The sequence below is a fragment of the Brassica napus genome, unplaced genomic scaffold (genome assembly GCF_020379485.1).
Source record: "Brassica napus cultivar Da-Ae unplaced genomic scaffold, Da-Ae ScsIHWf_1191;HRSCAF=1706, whole genome shotgun sequence".
NCBI lineage: Eukaryota > Viridiplantae > Streptophyta > Magnoliopsida > Brassicales > Brassicaceae > Brassica > Brassica napus.
Genome location: NW_026014612.1, coordinates 60,009 through 74,948, shown reverse-complemented (window position 1 = coordinate 74,948; position 14,940 = coordinate 60,009). Strand labels below are relative to the sequence as shown.

At 37.5% G+C, this 14,940-nt stretch overlaps 1 protein-coding gene and 1 non-coding gene across 2 annotated transcripts; both read left to right on the top strand.

Annotated features, from left to right (window-relative positions):
• Positions 1-5,629: 5,629 nt before the first annotated feature.
• LOC125596340 lies at positions 5,630-5,736 on the top strand. Its single transcript, XR_007331001.1, has one exon. It is a non-coding gene; the product is annotated as a small nucleolar RNA R71 (small nucleolar RNA).
• Positions 5,737-7,527: 1,791 nt separating this feature from the next.
• On the top strand, positions 7,528-12,966 carry LOC125596334 (glutathione S-transferase T2-like). The gene is made up of 4 exons (XM_048771515.1): positions 7,528-11,068; positions 11,166-12,461; positions 12,550-12,585; positions 12,664-12,966. Exons 2-3 carry the CDS (start codon positions 11,579-11,581, stop codon positions 12,561-12,563), a joined length of 897 nt encoding a protein of 298 aa, XP_048627472.1. The 5' UTR covers positions 7,528-11,068; positions 11,166-11,578; the 3' UTR covers positions 12,564-12,585; positions 12,664-12,966.
• Positions 12,967-14,940: the final 1,974 nt, after the last annotated feature.

The following is a 14,940-nucleotide window of genomic DNA, read 5'->3' as shown; positions in this document are numbered from 1 at the left end:
TATATATATATATATATATCTATGGAGGCAAAACTTACAAATCTCGAGAAGAATGTAAAATCTAATTAAAAGAAAACACATCATAGAGGATGGCTAACAATATATATATATATATATATATATATATATATGTCAAAATCACGTGAGAATCAAATTTAAGAGCCAACTAAATTGAAAATAAGGATAACTGCCTTTTCCTCGTACTGAATAGGTACACAGACCAAGCTTCAGTAAAATGTTCAGATTTAACAGATGGCATCAGAAGTCTCACTACAAGAAAAAAATACCATTTGCAAGAAAATTACAAAGGAAGACCTTTTCCTCGCTAATCAATACTCGCAAAAAAAAGCTCACAACTTTCTTGCAAGGGAGAGAATATTTTTCCTCGCAAATTTGCTAGGGAATATTGTCTCTCACAAATTTTCTGTGGAACATACTCCCTCGTTGAAAATTAATCTCACTCAATTTTTTATCTTGTGTACAGAGCTGATCTCAAACCATGGAAGGAAAGTCTTACAGTCATTGCTAAACTTACGACACATATGCACAGTTCTGCATTCCTAATTTCTCACTTGCACTTAAAACATGTAAAACTTGATAAATATCTGAAATAGTCTAAAAAACATACTTTAACTTGATAAAACACGTAATCGTAAACAGGAAGAACCAGTGGAAATACAACATCATGAACAAGTGACAATCTTTGAGAGATGTATGATATATGGATCATGGACACATGACGCACTCTTCAATGGCTGTGGATGAACATGGATAAACTCTAGAGGACAAACTTAGTTATTTGGAGCAAGGAACCAACGGCGAAGAATCTCACCACTTCACTTGGAGCTCAATGCCCATTCATGGGAAATGGAGTGCATGCTACATCTATCGACTTGTCAGGTTTTTGGCATTGATTGTAAGGATCTAGTCTCGATGACTCAAGATCCCGGAGCATGGCCTAAATTTTCCACTGAGCTAAAGGAGTTGATGAAGCTAAAGAATAGATTCACTGAGTTCTCGATTGTTTTTATTCCTCGTACTGAAAATGTATCTTCTGATTCATTAGCTAAGATAGCAAGATCCTTTCATAGTGACCTATACTACATTAGTTATTCTGTTCCGATCTGGTTCTCCAGACTAGTTCGAGTTTGAGTAATAGAATAACTGTTTGATGAGAAAAAAACTTGACAAAGACTCAAAAAGGTTAGAAACACATACAAACACATTTTATCACCTTTTCACTGTGCTTGTTCGTCTTCATTAATATGAACAAACAGTAAAACTGAATTAGTTTATCAGTGACAATTCACTTATCTTTTGTGTTTATAAATCCAGTTTATTTCCCCTAACATCAAACTCTTTCCCCTTCTGAATACCCTGAATTTATCACCACAATCAAATTTCCACGCTTATGTTATTGGAATGTTTGATTTGGTTGTCGCAACCAATCTTGTAGTTGTGATATACTTTGGGTTTTATCGGTTTTAACCATGGTATAAGTCTATTTATCTCTACACTATTTATCTTTTTACCTTGGTTTTTACCGGTTGTGATATACCTTGGTCTTTACATTATGTTTCGAGTCTGTTTTAATGTCTTTTCAGGTCTACGTATGTTTTGGAGCATTATGGAGATTATGAAGCCATTTGGAGTTTTAAGTGAAGAAAACCCGAAGTGTTGAAGTCTTAGTCGATATTTTAAAGTAGTGTCGATCGATACTCCTTGTGTATTGGTCAATTATACGCTCAAATTATTATACTTATGGATTGAATCCACATAGATTCTATGATTCACTGAATAGACTTATGTGTATCAGATTAACCTAGACAGTAAATAATATGAAGCAGTAAATAATAAGAAAGTAAATAGGAGTTGTAAACAATGGAAGAAGGCTTCTAGACTTAGGGTTTCATTCAGATTATCAGAACTCAATCTAAAGAGGCTAAGGGTTTTTTGAAGATCAGTCCTAGAAATCAAATTCAATAAGCAAGTGATCTAGCTCTCGCATGCATTTACTAATCTGATGTCTAAATCATGTGATTCTAACTCTCATATGCGAATTCAGAAAAAGTGTCGATCGATGCTTCTATTAGACGAGCGTTAAGATCTAATTCGATTTTTTACTAAGTTAGCTAAACCAGCTCTCGCGTGCGCCTAACAACTTAGCTTAGCAGGATTCAGTTCAGGTAATAGACCATGCTATGGCGTGCGCCTAACTATTCTATCATCATGTTTCTAGTTAATTACTCTAGAAACAAGCAATAAGAACAATTTTGTGAAGGATTCAATATGATTACCCTAGCAGTTCTATAAATCGAAAGTTCATCAAATCCATAGAAAATCCCTAAATCTAACAGGTGATGTACTGAGACATGATTAGAGAAGACATAATCAAAGAAAGAATAGATATCATATAATCAAACCAAAAACAATGGAGTTCCAAGAGGACTCCAAAGGAGCTCCTCTCTTCTCTCCTAACTCAAAAACAAAGAATAAAAGAAATGGCTTAGAAAATATATAGATTAGGTCATGTACTGGGGACTTTTGTAAATAGGGAAACTTTGAGGTAAAGTTGCAATTCTCTCTCTCTCTCTCTCTCTCTCTCTCTCTCTCTCTCTCTCTCTCTCTCTCTCTCTCTCTCTCTCTCTCTCTCTCTCTCTCTCTCTCTCTCTCTCTCTCTCTCTCTCTCTCTCCTCATTACATGTCGCCCTTCAAGTCTCTTCATAGCCCATGAGGCTCTCATCATGTTCTCCTTTGAATCTCGTTCGAAATGTCTTTCGTCTCGTTGCAATCAAAGTTTCCGTTAAGATTTTACGAAGAAAACAAGTAAGGAGTTGTTTTCTTATAAAACTTAGAGTCAAACGCCGTGTCAACAAGGGTTTACCCAAAACCAACAAATTTTCAACAAAATAATTTGAACTCTTCATTTCGTAAGACCAACATTATAAAAACATACTTTGGAGAAATCAACGATTTTCCGGAAAAGTCGTAAAAACACATTAGTCGTGAAACGGTTCGAAGCAACCTAAAACATGACGAATGACCATTTATGAATTGAAATAAGAACAGGCCCGGAATATAATGACGGTTTAATCGACTTGAATTAAAATAAGAATGGGCCCGTAACTGGCCCCGAACAGGCCCGTAATATAATGTAAAGTTTCGAAGATAAACATGGATTTTGGAAAGATATCCCCAAACGGATAAACTCTAATCATGGCGGAAAATAATAGACCGCCGGCCTTGGAGGCATATATAAAGAGGACCTAGGAGAAGAGGACAAGGGACATAAATTTTTTAGCAACTTTAGCTCTTTCGTTTTTGTTATCGAACTAAGACTCAACTAGGTTTAAGGTTCTAGGTGGTTAGAAATAGAGAACTCAATGACAGCTCTTGCGGCCGAAGCTTTTACAAGATGTTATAACAATCACTACCCTCTTACACAGATTAGAAATAACATCATCCTCTCTTTTCTCTCGATTTCGTATTGTTTACTTTCTTTTTCATTCATAGTTTGATACTTGTCGTTGGCTTCGTAGAAATTTGGATCCTCAAGGAAAGTTGAGATTTCTTTACTTTCCTCTATTAACTAAAATTGATAGTGCGAATTTTGGTTCCCACAGAAGAGCCAATATATTATCTCCTTAAGCTATTGGGACATCATTTTCTTCCTTCAAGCGCTGCCCGATATGACACAATGCTGGTTGATATGCTCCAATTAAGCTTTTCATAGCGTCAGCTGTAATACTTAGAGATCGAATCCACATGGACTTGATTACACAATAGACTATAGGCTATCAGATTAAAGCTAGGCAACAAATAGAAAGCATGAAAGACAGTTAATTAAACTGTTGTAAAACTATGGAATAAAAGCACTATATCTAGGAAAATCAATCAAGTAATTTAGAATTGCAGTTAACAGATTCCATGGTTTATGAAGAACAATTCTATAACTCAAATCACTGCAATCAATCAATCAGTTTTAGCAGTAGAAACTATTTATGTATAGATTCTAGAATCCTAAATTTCTCTGCGAATTCAAACAATTAAGAAAATAATTAAGATCATGTTTGATATTTTCACTAAATCCCTAAACCAAATTTCTTGGTGAATTGTTATTTAGCTCATAAAGATGAATCCTTGCTACTGTCAAGTTTATCATAACGCTCTACAGAGTATGGTATGAGATTGGTACATAACGTCTTGCTACAGAGTATGGTATGAGATTTACGCTCGATCCAAGATCAACCAGAGAGCACGAGAAGACTGTTCTACCAACCTGCAAAGAGAGAACAAACTTGCCCGGATCACCCAGTTTCCTGATTGTCTTGTTCTGAAGCACTGCGCTGCACTCCTTAGAAATGATCATGAAATTGCTGTCCTCAGATATTTTCCCGGAGATCAATCCCTTCATCAGGCTGCGCATAGAAAGCATCATTTGGATCACATCAATAAAGGGAAGGTTGATGATCAAGTCCTACAGCATCTTCTTGCATTTCATCTCCTCTCAATCCTTACGAGTAGCTTTTGCCGGAACAGGATATGGCACCTTGGGTGTGTATTTGCAAACAGGAACAGGCTCAGTGTGTGGTTGAACAACCTCAGCAGGCTGTTCTGTTTCAGAAGGATCAACCTCGACAGACTGTTCCGTACGTTATCAGCGGCTGGAGCATCTGAAGGCGATTGCTCTGATTCTTTATGTTTCCCTTATTCGGCTGCTGTGAAGTTCTTTGGTACTGGATCAGTCAGTTGTCTTCCACTCCTCAACCCAACTGCATTGCACTCCTTAGGATTTTTGTATGTCTTTCCAGGAAGCCTACCTTGCTGCCTCTTAACACTCTCGACAGTTTGAGCAATCTGAACATCCATCCACCCCATGTGGCTGACGACATTGTCGTACTTGGTACTCAGGTCGTTGAACATGTTATTCATCCTGGTGTTGATGTCCGTTGTGACTTGATTCAGTGCCTTGCCTTGAACCTGCTGACCTTGCAAGAGCTGCTGCATCATCATGTCTAGGCTTTTCAGCTCATCCTGTGGAGCAGCGGCAACTATCGGAGCAGTCTGCGGGTTGTTTTGCGGTTTAAAGTTCTGACGTTGATTTGCTGAGTACGAATGTTCGTCCTGAGAATTTCTGAGGGTAGGACTTCTGATATCCCGTGTTTTGTGCCCTGTCAGGATTGTCTGCTTTGGTGTTGTTACCAAACAAATGTGGATTGTTCCTGACGTTAGGGTTTGGGTGATAGTTGTTAAACTGCCATCCTTGCCCATTGACATAACTCACATCTTGCTGGTCCTCTGCGGGCTTATAAGTATCCAATGCAGTGTCCTTGACGCTCTGCTCTAATAATGAATCTTCCATGATGAAAATCGGATTCTGATTGCTCATAATCAACTGGTCCATCTTGGCTGATAGCTCATCCATCCTTGAAGTGCCGACGCTGCTGACTTTCATTGAGCGGTCAGTGTCTGCGTTCTTATTAGCTGAGCTTGCAGCCATATTCTCGATCAGTGCAAAAGCTCCTTCAGTCGCTGAGTCATGAAATTTCCATTACTCGAGGAATCGAGTTGGTTTCGCGCTTCTAAGGTTTCTCCATCATAGAACACTCCCAAAAGGTATTCGTTGTCGAGCCCATGGTGAGGGCATTCCCTACGGTAGGTGTTGAAGTGCTCCCATGCATCACAGAACGGTTCATCATGGATCTGTTTAAACGTGGAGATCTTGTTCCTCAAGGCAGCAGTCTTTGCCTTCGTGTAGAAGTTGCTCAGAAAGGCTGATCAGACCTTCTCCCATGTAGTCAGAGAGCCAGTCGGGAGAGAGTCTAACCATCTAGTGGCCTTCCCGTCAAGAGAAAATGGTAACAATGAGCACTTGATGTAGTCTGGTGGCACACCATTCGCTTGAGTAAATCCGAAAACCCTTTCAAAGTTCTCAATATGGTCCACTGGTATTTCAGCCGGGAGACCATTGAACATCTTCCTCTGCACTAAGGTGATGAAAGCGGGTTTGATCTCGAAGTCCTGCATCTGACATAGAGGAGGGTTGATGGCAGAGCGAGTAGTAGGGAATTTTCGAGGTAGGTTGACTTCTCCTATCGGAATGCCTTGCTGTTGTTTCTGCTGTGCGGCAAGTTCAGCTGCAGCCTGAGCGGCTTGTTCGTGTGCGTTCATTGTTTGCTGCATCTGCTGCTGCATGAATGCCATAGCTGCAGCGAGATCGTCTTGATTACCGTGATCACCCATTGTGGTGTTAATCGGTCTTGGTTGTTGTCTGTTCGTTTGTTCTAATCTTGCAAGTTCTTCTTTGCTAAGCGTATGTAATGGTCCTTGTGCGTTTCTCCAAGTATGTCTACTGGTCATGCACCTGGATCATTAGCTGCAACATGAAGATTAGAGCAAGTTAGATATCTTAGACTGAATATTGAACAGAAAAATAAAGGTAAAAGATATGGTCCCCGCCGCAATGGCGCCAAAATTTGATACGCTAAAAATGAATCCTTGCTACTGTTAAGTTTAACAGTTGCAATTGTAATATTTGAGATTCAATCCAGAGGATCAATTCACACTTTATTCCTATGAGTTCAATATTAAGTTAAGAACAATTATGGGTTTTGATTTCAATGATGACGTAGGAAACAAGTAACAAGAGGTTGTATTCGATTTAAACAAGAAGCTAGCCTAGGGTAATTCATTGGGTGCTGATATTGAGCCAAACAATTATTCAAGAGCGATAGGATACAATCTAGAACTCGGATAACTCGACTGGGACAGCCCACTTTCGTGGTGATGTTCCCTTTGCGAATCGATCTTGCTACCTAAGCTTTCGCTTGGAACAAGATGCGATGGCAAGCCTTAGAGATCAAGTCCGATAAATTCACTCAACACCCTAATATCTACTTTCTCTGACTAGGGTTGCTAAGCTCATTCATATGATGTCAAGTTATATTCCACACGGTTAGTGAGTTGATTAAACTTAAGTTCGAACATTAGGTGATCAAGTTAATGCAAGCAATAAGAGTTATATGAACGAAGACACAAGGAAGTCGCTTATATATGTTTAGCTCGTGTAATCAACACCCAAATACCTTAGGTGAGCTAGCCGACTACTCAATCATAATGCAAGACATCAAAAACATGATTTCTGAATAATACTGCATAAGAAATAGAATAAGAAACAAAGGGTTCAAGATGATCTTATCTAGATGAGAGATGAAGCCTTCTCCCTTACAAGTTGCAAATCGCCAAATCAAGTATAGGTTTCTTGCAAAAACTAGCGTAGAAAATAAAATAGATTAGATATGCTTTTTATATGGAGGCGCCGATAGGTTAGAGGGAAAATAGGGTAGCTAAGGCAAAACCCCAAAATATCTTGGAGGTTTCCTTATTTGTCGAGAACAGTCACTCGGCTGTTCCGCTGTGGGAACAGTCTTCGGGGCGCTCCGCCTGGCTGTTCCGCGTGTAAACACTCCAAAATGGCATCTTTCTTCATGCATCCTCTTTTCCACTCTTCTACCTACTCGAGACCTGAAATGACTACAAAAGGACTAGACAGACTCGATAAAGACTGAAAAACCTTTGGAAACATATACACTATGATGTCAAAAACACCATATATCACTCTTACACAGATTAGAAATAACATCATCCTCTCTTTGCTCTCGATTTCGTATTGTTTACTTTCTTTTTCATTCATAGTTTGATCACTTTTCGTTGGCTTCGTAGAAATTTGGATCCTCAAGGAAAGTTGAGATTTCTTTACTTTTCCCTGTTAACTAAAATTGACAGTGCAAATCTCGGTTCCCACAGAAGAGCCAATATATTGTCTCCTTAAGCTGTTGGGACATCATTTTCTTCCTTCAAGCGCTGCCCGATATGACACAATGCTTGTTGATATGCTCAAATTTAGCCTTTCATAGCGTCAGCTGTAATACTTAGAGATCGAATCCACATGGACTTGATCACACAATAGACTATAGGCTATCAGATTAAAGCTAGGCAACAAATAGAAAGCAGGAAAGACAGTAAATTAAACTGTTGTAAAACTATGGAATAAAAGCACTATATCTAGGAAAATCAATAAGGTAATTTAGAATTTCAGTTAACAGATTCCATAGTTTATGAAGAACAATTCTATAACTCAAATCACTGCAATCAATCAATCAGTTTTAGCAGTAGAAAATATTTATGTATAGATTCTAGAATCCTAAATTTCTCTACTAATTCAAAAAATTAAGAAAATAATTAAGATCATGTTTGATATGTTCACTAAATCCCTAAACCAAATTTTTTGGCGAATTGTTATTTAGCTCATAAAGATTATTTAAGGCAATCAATAACATTGTCGTGTCTACCAATTATCCTATGTTCTAGATTATCAAGGTTGTCAATCCAAATCTAGCGTTGAAAACTAATGAAGATGAAGAATAAAAGATAAACCCTAACAAATCTAATTAGCAATTCACGATCCTAAATAAATTGCATTAAAAATAAGGTAAGAAATATTGGACTACCATCCTGAAGCAATAAATTTCAAATCTAACTAGCAATTCATCAACCACCCAACCGTTTCCCTCGACCAGAAATCACCTGGTTATCTGCATATAACATCGTGAAGCTATAAGTCATATTTAACCTAATTTTCCACCTCCATGGATTTTTTCACTTTCTTTAAACTGTTACTGTATTAATTGACTTGTGGCATAAAAAAATGACCAATTCTTCTATAGAACAGATTCTAGATCATTCTGATATAGATATTCCAGTAATTGTAATCCATCGATTTCCAACTTCCCAGTCTCCATTAAGCCGGAGCTCAAGCTAGTCAGACAATTTCTGGTGTTGGTCGAGTAAGCGGTGTAAACAGAAATATATCACAAAGTATAAGGGATGAATTTTTTTTTCGGAATCAGAGAAGAAACATTATGGATAACCATCACTAATTTTGTTTCGAGATTGACAATTGGTTCTCTATGCGACAGAGACGAATCAAAAACAATACTTTTATTAGTAAAGAAATGTAAGATGAGAGACGAAGAGAGTGAAAGCATTCGAGGAAACACATTAAGATGAGAAGAGTGTTTCTTTCACTACCCCTACTTTTATCAGTAATACATGTCATTTTTCTATTCAAATTTATCAGTTGACTTACAAGTAATATTTTTCATAGTTAGATTAGTATTTAGGTTTGATTAATTTTTAACAAGATGAAGAAACAGAAAAGGACATGTTGAGGTATTCAATCTCCGAATCATACACCAAAGCGTCTAAGTGTTAAAAATGTATTTTTTTTGTAATCAACGTAGACATACACACTAGCCAAACTGATGACTTTGTGTCTATGTGGACAAAGTAGGATGGTTGACTCCACGCACCACGTGCAATATTGCCCGTCTTTGTATTTTGAGTTCAAGGTATATATGTGATTTCAAAAGTGCTGAACCTTTTCTTCACTCTTTGTATTTCTTCCACATAAATTGCAAATGCATGCCATTGTTCAGATTCTTAATTAAATCAGCTTCACCAACTCAGAATAGTTTGTAACACAAGTTACATGTAATTCTCGGAAAGTTTTCATGCATTCATCGTTAAGATGAGAGCTTCAAACTCAGCAAGTAAGGATGAAAGGCTGGCTCTTTTATTGATTCCCTCCATCAGTCACACGAGCATTTCTAGTGTACGATACCAACCTTGTTTTGAGAATATGTCGTTTTCTTCCAAGAGCCATCTGTAAAACATCATCTGGATGGTATACTTTATGTTACCTCCTCCCTAGTGGTTAGTGATTGTGTTTAAGGTTAATCTAGATGGTATGCTTTATGTTACCTCCTCCCTAGTGGTTAGTGATTGTGTTTAAGGTTTCCATGTTGCCGTTTGTGCTTCACTTGCCGTTGTGCTTCACTCCAAAGTGTCTAATTTAATTAGTTAGGTAGAAGATAGAAAATGTCATTTCATGTAATTTTCTCTTACATTAGTAATAAGCAAACACACAGGTATCAACCATCCCAAAAGCGATTTTTTCTTTTGCTTCAGTCAAATTCTTTTTATTTTTATTTTATTAGCTAGCTTCATTATAAGTATACCATTCACTAAAATATTAATCAATACCATTAAAATAAAATTATCTCTATTTTGGCCCTTCTATTATCCTATCATAATATTTTTTGCCATTGGTTTCTCAAAAGGAATTATATCCTTCATTAATGAAGAACATTTTCTTAATATATTTTTGCGCAGTCCTATCGATTCTTATATGAGGATATTTAGAGCAACTTTATTGCGGTTTCGGGAAGGGGTTTTTAAAAAAATAACAGGAATTAATTAAATGTAAACTAAATTAAAATGGGTGATACCGTTCCTTAATCTGTGGTTTGCAAATCGGTTTCTTAATGAAAGAAGGAAACAAGTGTAAGATGGTGGGCAAGACAACACCATTTTTTTTCCTTTTCCTTTTTTTTCTTTCTCGGTTCTTTCTTCTTTCTCTTGTTTTCTCCGTCATCTCTCTTCGGTTCTTCGACATCTCAGAGGACGACGATGGTTTGTTCTTCATCGATCGATTGAAGATCGGAAATGATGGTTTGTTCTTCGTCTTCTCTTCGTCTTCTCTTGGTCGATTGATGGAAGGTGAGAGTTGATGGTTTGTTCTTCGTCTTCTCTTCGTTCTTCGTCTTCTTTTCGTCGATGGTTTGTTTCTGAGGCAGAGTTTGTCGATTGATGGAAGATCAAAGTCATGCATCAAGAAAGGAGAAGCTGAGATTCAACAATCACAAGAAGAATCAAGTCTTCTTCAATAAAGGTCAGCTCCATCTTATTGTTTCTCTGTTCCATTGTATTCAAAGTTCATAGCTTTTTGTTAGGACCAATGAACATAATTGATTAACATCAATTAGCTCCTTGTGGATCAATACTTTTGGTTTAATTTAGTTGATTAACACAACATTATTTTGTTTTGATAACACTTGAGGAAGGTATCTGAAAGAGACAGGACACAACATGGAGCACGAGTGGAAGAGAATGATTCTCAACTGGAGATTATACAGAGCAAGGCTCAACTCTCTATATAATTTGTAAAGTATAAACCACTAACCGGAGATTATATTGTTTTGCTTGTCTTATTTTTTTATTAAAGTGTACCTTGTCTCAGGTTATTTTTTACTTTGCCTTTGCAGGGATAAAGTGACTACAGATGGTGTCTTTGTTCAGGCAGAAGCATTGAATTGAAACAGAGGATGGTTAACAATCACATCGACGAGCTTTGTTGAGGCAGAAACATTGAATGGTACGAGTAACTCACTCCTTTTGCTAGCTTTTTTCTTTACTGATGGCGTGAGTTAATTGTGATAATGAATGCTGCTTACAGTTAGGTTGTGGTTAGGACAGTGTGCTTGTTTAGAGTTAAGTTTGTGGTTGAGTTAATTGTGACAATGAATGCTGCTTAGAGTTAGGTTAATTGTGATAACTCATCTCTATTAAACCCTGTAGTTACTGCTCCTGCTTTCCATCTGCTAACCACGTTCATTGTGACTCTTTCCATCTTCAAACACATTTCTTCTTCTTTCTCTCTTCTTTGACAGTCTAGGATATGGATTCTATGAATCCATATAGTCAAAACTCCAACTTTGTTGATCTGTTGAACAGTCAACAAGATGGTTTCCCTCCTCAAACCTATTTTCGTGAGAGTTGTTCACAACTCCCTGTTTTTAGTACTCAATGTACTGACCCTTCAAGTTTGCGTGAAGACACACCATCAGAGAAAAAAGAAACAAAGAAATGGAGTCTCACCGAGGATGTTGTGCTTATTAGCGTATGGTTGAACACCAGCAAGGACCCTGTTGTAGGAAATGAGCAAAAAGCTGCTGCTTTCTGGAAGCATATAGCTGCTTACTTTGCAGCTAGTCCAAAGGTTCAAGGCAGTGAAAAGCGAGGGTTTATCCAGTGTAAGCAGAGGTGGCAGAAGATAAATGATCTCGTTTCCAAGTTTTTTGGTTCTTATGAGGCTGCAACAAGACAGAAGACAAGTGGAATGAATGAGAATGATGTAGTTAAACTAGCACACGAGATCTTCTTCAATGATCACAAGATCAAATTTAATCTTCAACATGCGTGGGACGAGCTAAGGTATGACCAGAAATGGTGTGAAGCATCTAGTAGTAAGATTGATGGAAGCTATAAGAAGAGAAAGTGTGACGATGGTGCTCAGTCCTCAAGCTCTTACGCGACTACCAATGATGCTGAGCAACGTCCTCCTGGTGTCAAGGCATCGAAACGAGGAAGTGGTAAGAGAATCGGTGAAGCCCTCAAGGGTGTCTCTGAGTTTCAGAACTTGTGGGCAATTAAGGAGAAAGATTTGGAAGTGAAAGAGAGACTGTCCAAGATGGGGCTGCTTGAGACTCTCATTGCCAAAAAAGAGACACTATCTGACTTTGAAGAAGCTTTAAAAAAGAAGCTTATTACAGAAATGTTGGGTAAGCTTATTGTTACTTCTTATTTAGCAAGTTCTGTTTATGTTTTATGTTGGTTCTGGTTCTCATTCTTATTTTTGCTCTGAATCAGGCCGCTCAGAGTAGTTTCTGGTTCTGTTTCCGAAGGGTGAGCACATCTCAGGTTTCTGTTTCTGTTTATTATTCTTATGTCTTGTTGTTCTCATATAAATTTTATTATTCTCAGGTGTTGTGTTCATCACATAGTTGAGCATTGCAGTGGTCTTCTCGTGATGTGTCACGGACATGGAAAAGCAGAAGTGTTTTGTTGTTTTCTTGTGTCAGTCTTATGTCTTTGTTGGTTTGTTGTGTCACGGAAGTAGCTATGTCTTTCTTGGTTTGTTGTGTCACGGAAACAGCTTGGTCTTTCTTGTTTTGTTGTGTCACAAGACTGCTGTTGGGTTTGTTGTTTTCTACTCTCATTGTCTTTAAATGAAGTGAAGTACTCTAGTTTGAAATGAAATGAAAGTATTCTAGTTTCTTTGTGTCATTTGTAGTCTCAGTGTTCATCGCCAATACCATCTTCTCTTTCTCATATTCTCGTTTCTCAATCACATATCATCAAAATATCATCGCCAATATCATCTTCTCTTTCTCATACCAAGGGCTGCAACAAAACATACCAAGGTGTGATATACCAAGGGCCGCAACAAAACATACCAAGGGGTACAACAAAACAAGGGCTGCATAAAGAGATACTCCGTAAGGCAAGTTCACAAACATTCATCTTAGTTTTTTTTTTTAATGAAGGTGATTAAGAAGGGGTTTAATACCTACCAAGTTATATTTTTTCCAACCTTATATAATATGAAGCTTCATGACAAAAAAAAAATATAATATGAGGCTTAGTTTTTTTTTTTAATTGAAGGTGATTAAGAAGGGTTTTACTACTTACCAATTTTTTTTACCAACCTTATATAATATGAAGCTTCATGACAAAAAAAAAATTATAATATGAGGCTTCATGACAAAAAAAAAATATTGATGAATATTTTGATGTAGGTAACCATGGCATCTTCTTCTCATAATAATCCTGATGATTTTGATCAATATTTTGATGAATATGTTGATCAACATTTTGATCAAACGTTCGAGAATCTTGTCATTGCTTATGGTGGTCAAGAAGAGGAGAAGCCAGAAAGAAAAAAACGAGTTTATATCGAAAGAAATCGAGAAGCCGGTCATATACGATTATGGAATGATTATTTCAGTGAGACTCCTACGTGTCCTGAAAATTTATTCCGACGACGTTTTAGAATGAACAAGCCATTGTTCATGCACATTGTTGAGCGACTCTCCAACGAAGTTCAATTCTTCCGCCAAAAGAAAGATGGTCTTGGAAGGCTTGGTCTCTCTGCCCTCCAAAAGTGTACAGCAGCCATTCGTGTCTTGGCTTATGGTACTGTGGCTGATGCGGTCGACGAATATCTCCGGCTCGGGGAAACAACAACTCGGGCATGTGTGGAAAAATTTGTGGAAGGAATAATCAATTTATTCGGTGATGAGTACCTAAGAAGACCAACACCGGCTGATCTTCAACGTCTACTTGATATTGGAGAGTATCGTCGATTTCCCGGGATGATAGGAAGCATCGATTGTATGCATTGGGATTGGAAGAATTGTCCCACCGCTTGGAAAGGGCAATATTCGCGTGGTTCGGGTAAACCAACAATCGTTTTAGAGGCCGTTGCTTCATATGATCTCTGGATATGACATGCGTTTTTTGGTCCTCCAGGTACCTTAAATGATATCAATGTTTTTGACCGCTCACCTGTTTTTGATGACATAATAAAGGGTCAAGCTCCGCAAGTCACTTACTCTGTTAATGGAAGAGAGTATCATATGGCTTACTATCTGACCGATGGTATTTATCCGAAATGGTCGACTTTTATCCAATCTATTCCAGTACCACAAGGACCGAAAGCAGTTCTATTTGCTCAACGTCAAGAAGCTGTCCGAAAAGATGCGGAGCGTGCTTTTGGAGTCTTGCAAGCTCGCTTTGCCATTGTCAAAAATCCGGCACTTTTTTGGGATAAAGTCAAAATTGGGAAGATTATGAGAGCATGTATCATACTCCATAATATGATAGTAGAAGACGAACGAGATGGATACACTCAATTTGATGTTTCAGAGTTCCTACAAGGAGACGACACCGGAAGTTCACATGTCGATCTCTATTTTTCTCAAGATATGCCTACAAATATCGCCAATATGATGGGTGCTCGAACTAGAATTCGTGATAGACAGATGCATCAACAACTAAAAGCGGATTTGGTTGAACATATATGGCGTAAATTTGGAGGTGATGAAGGCTCGTTTCAAATTATTTTATTTTACTACTCTTTGTTTTTATGTTTAAATTTTAAAATCTATGTTAAAAATGTTATCTTTCAATATGATTTATTTAATAAATCAATTTTATTTTTAAAAAAATTTATAATTTTTTTTAAGAACCCTTAGTTAA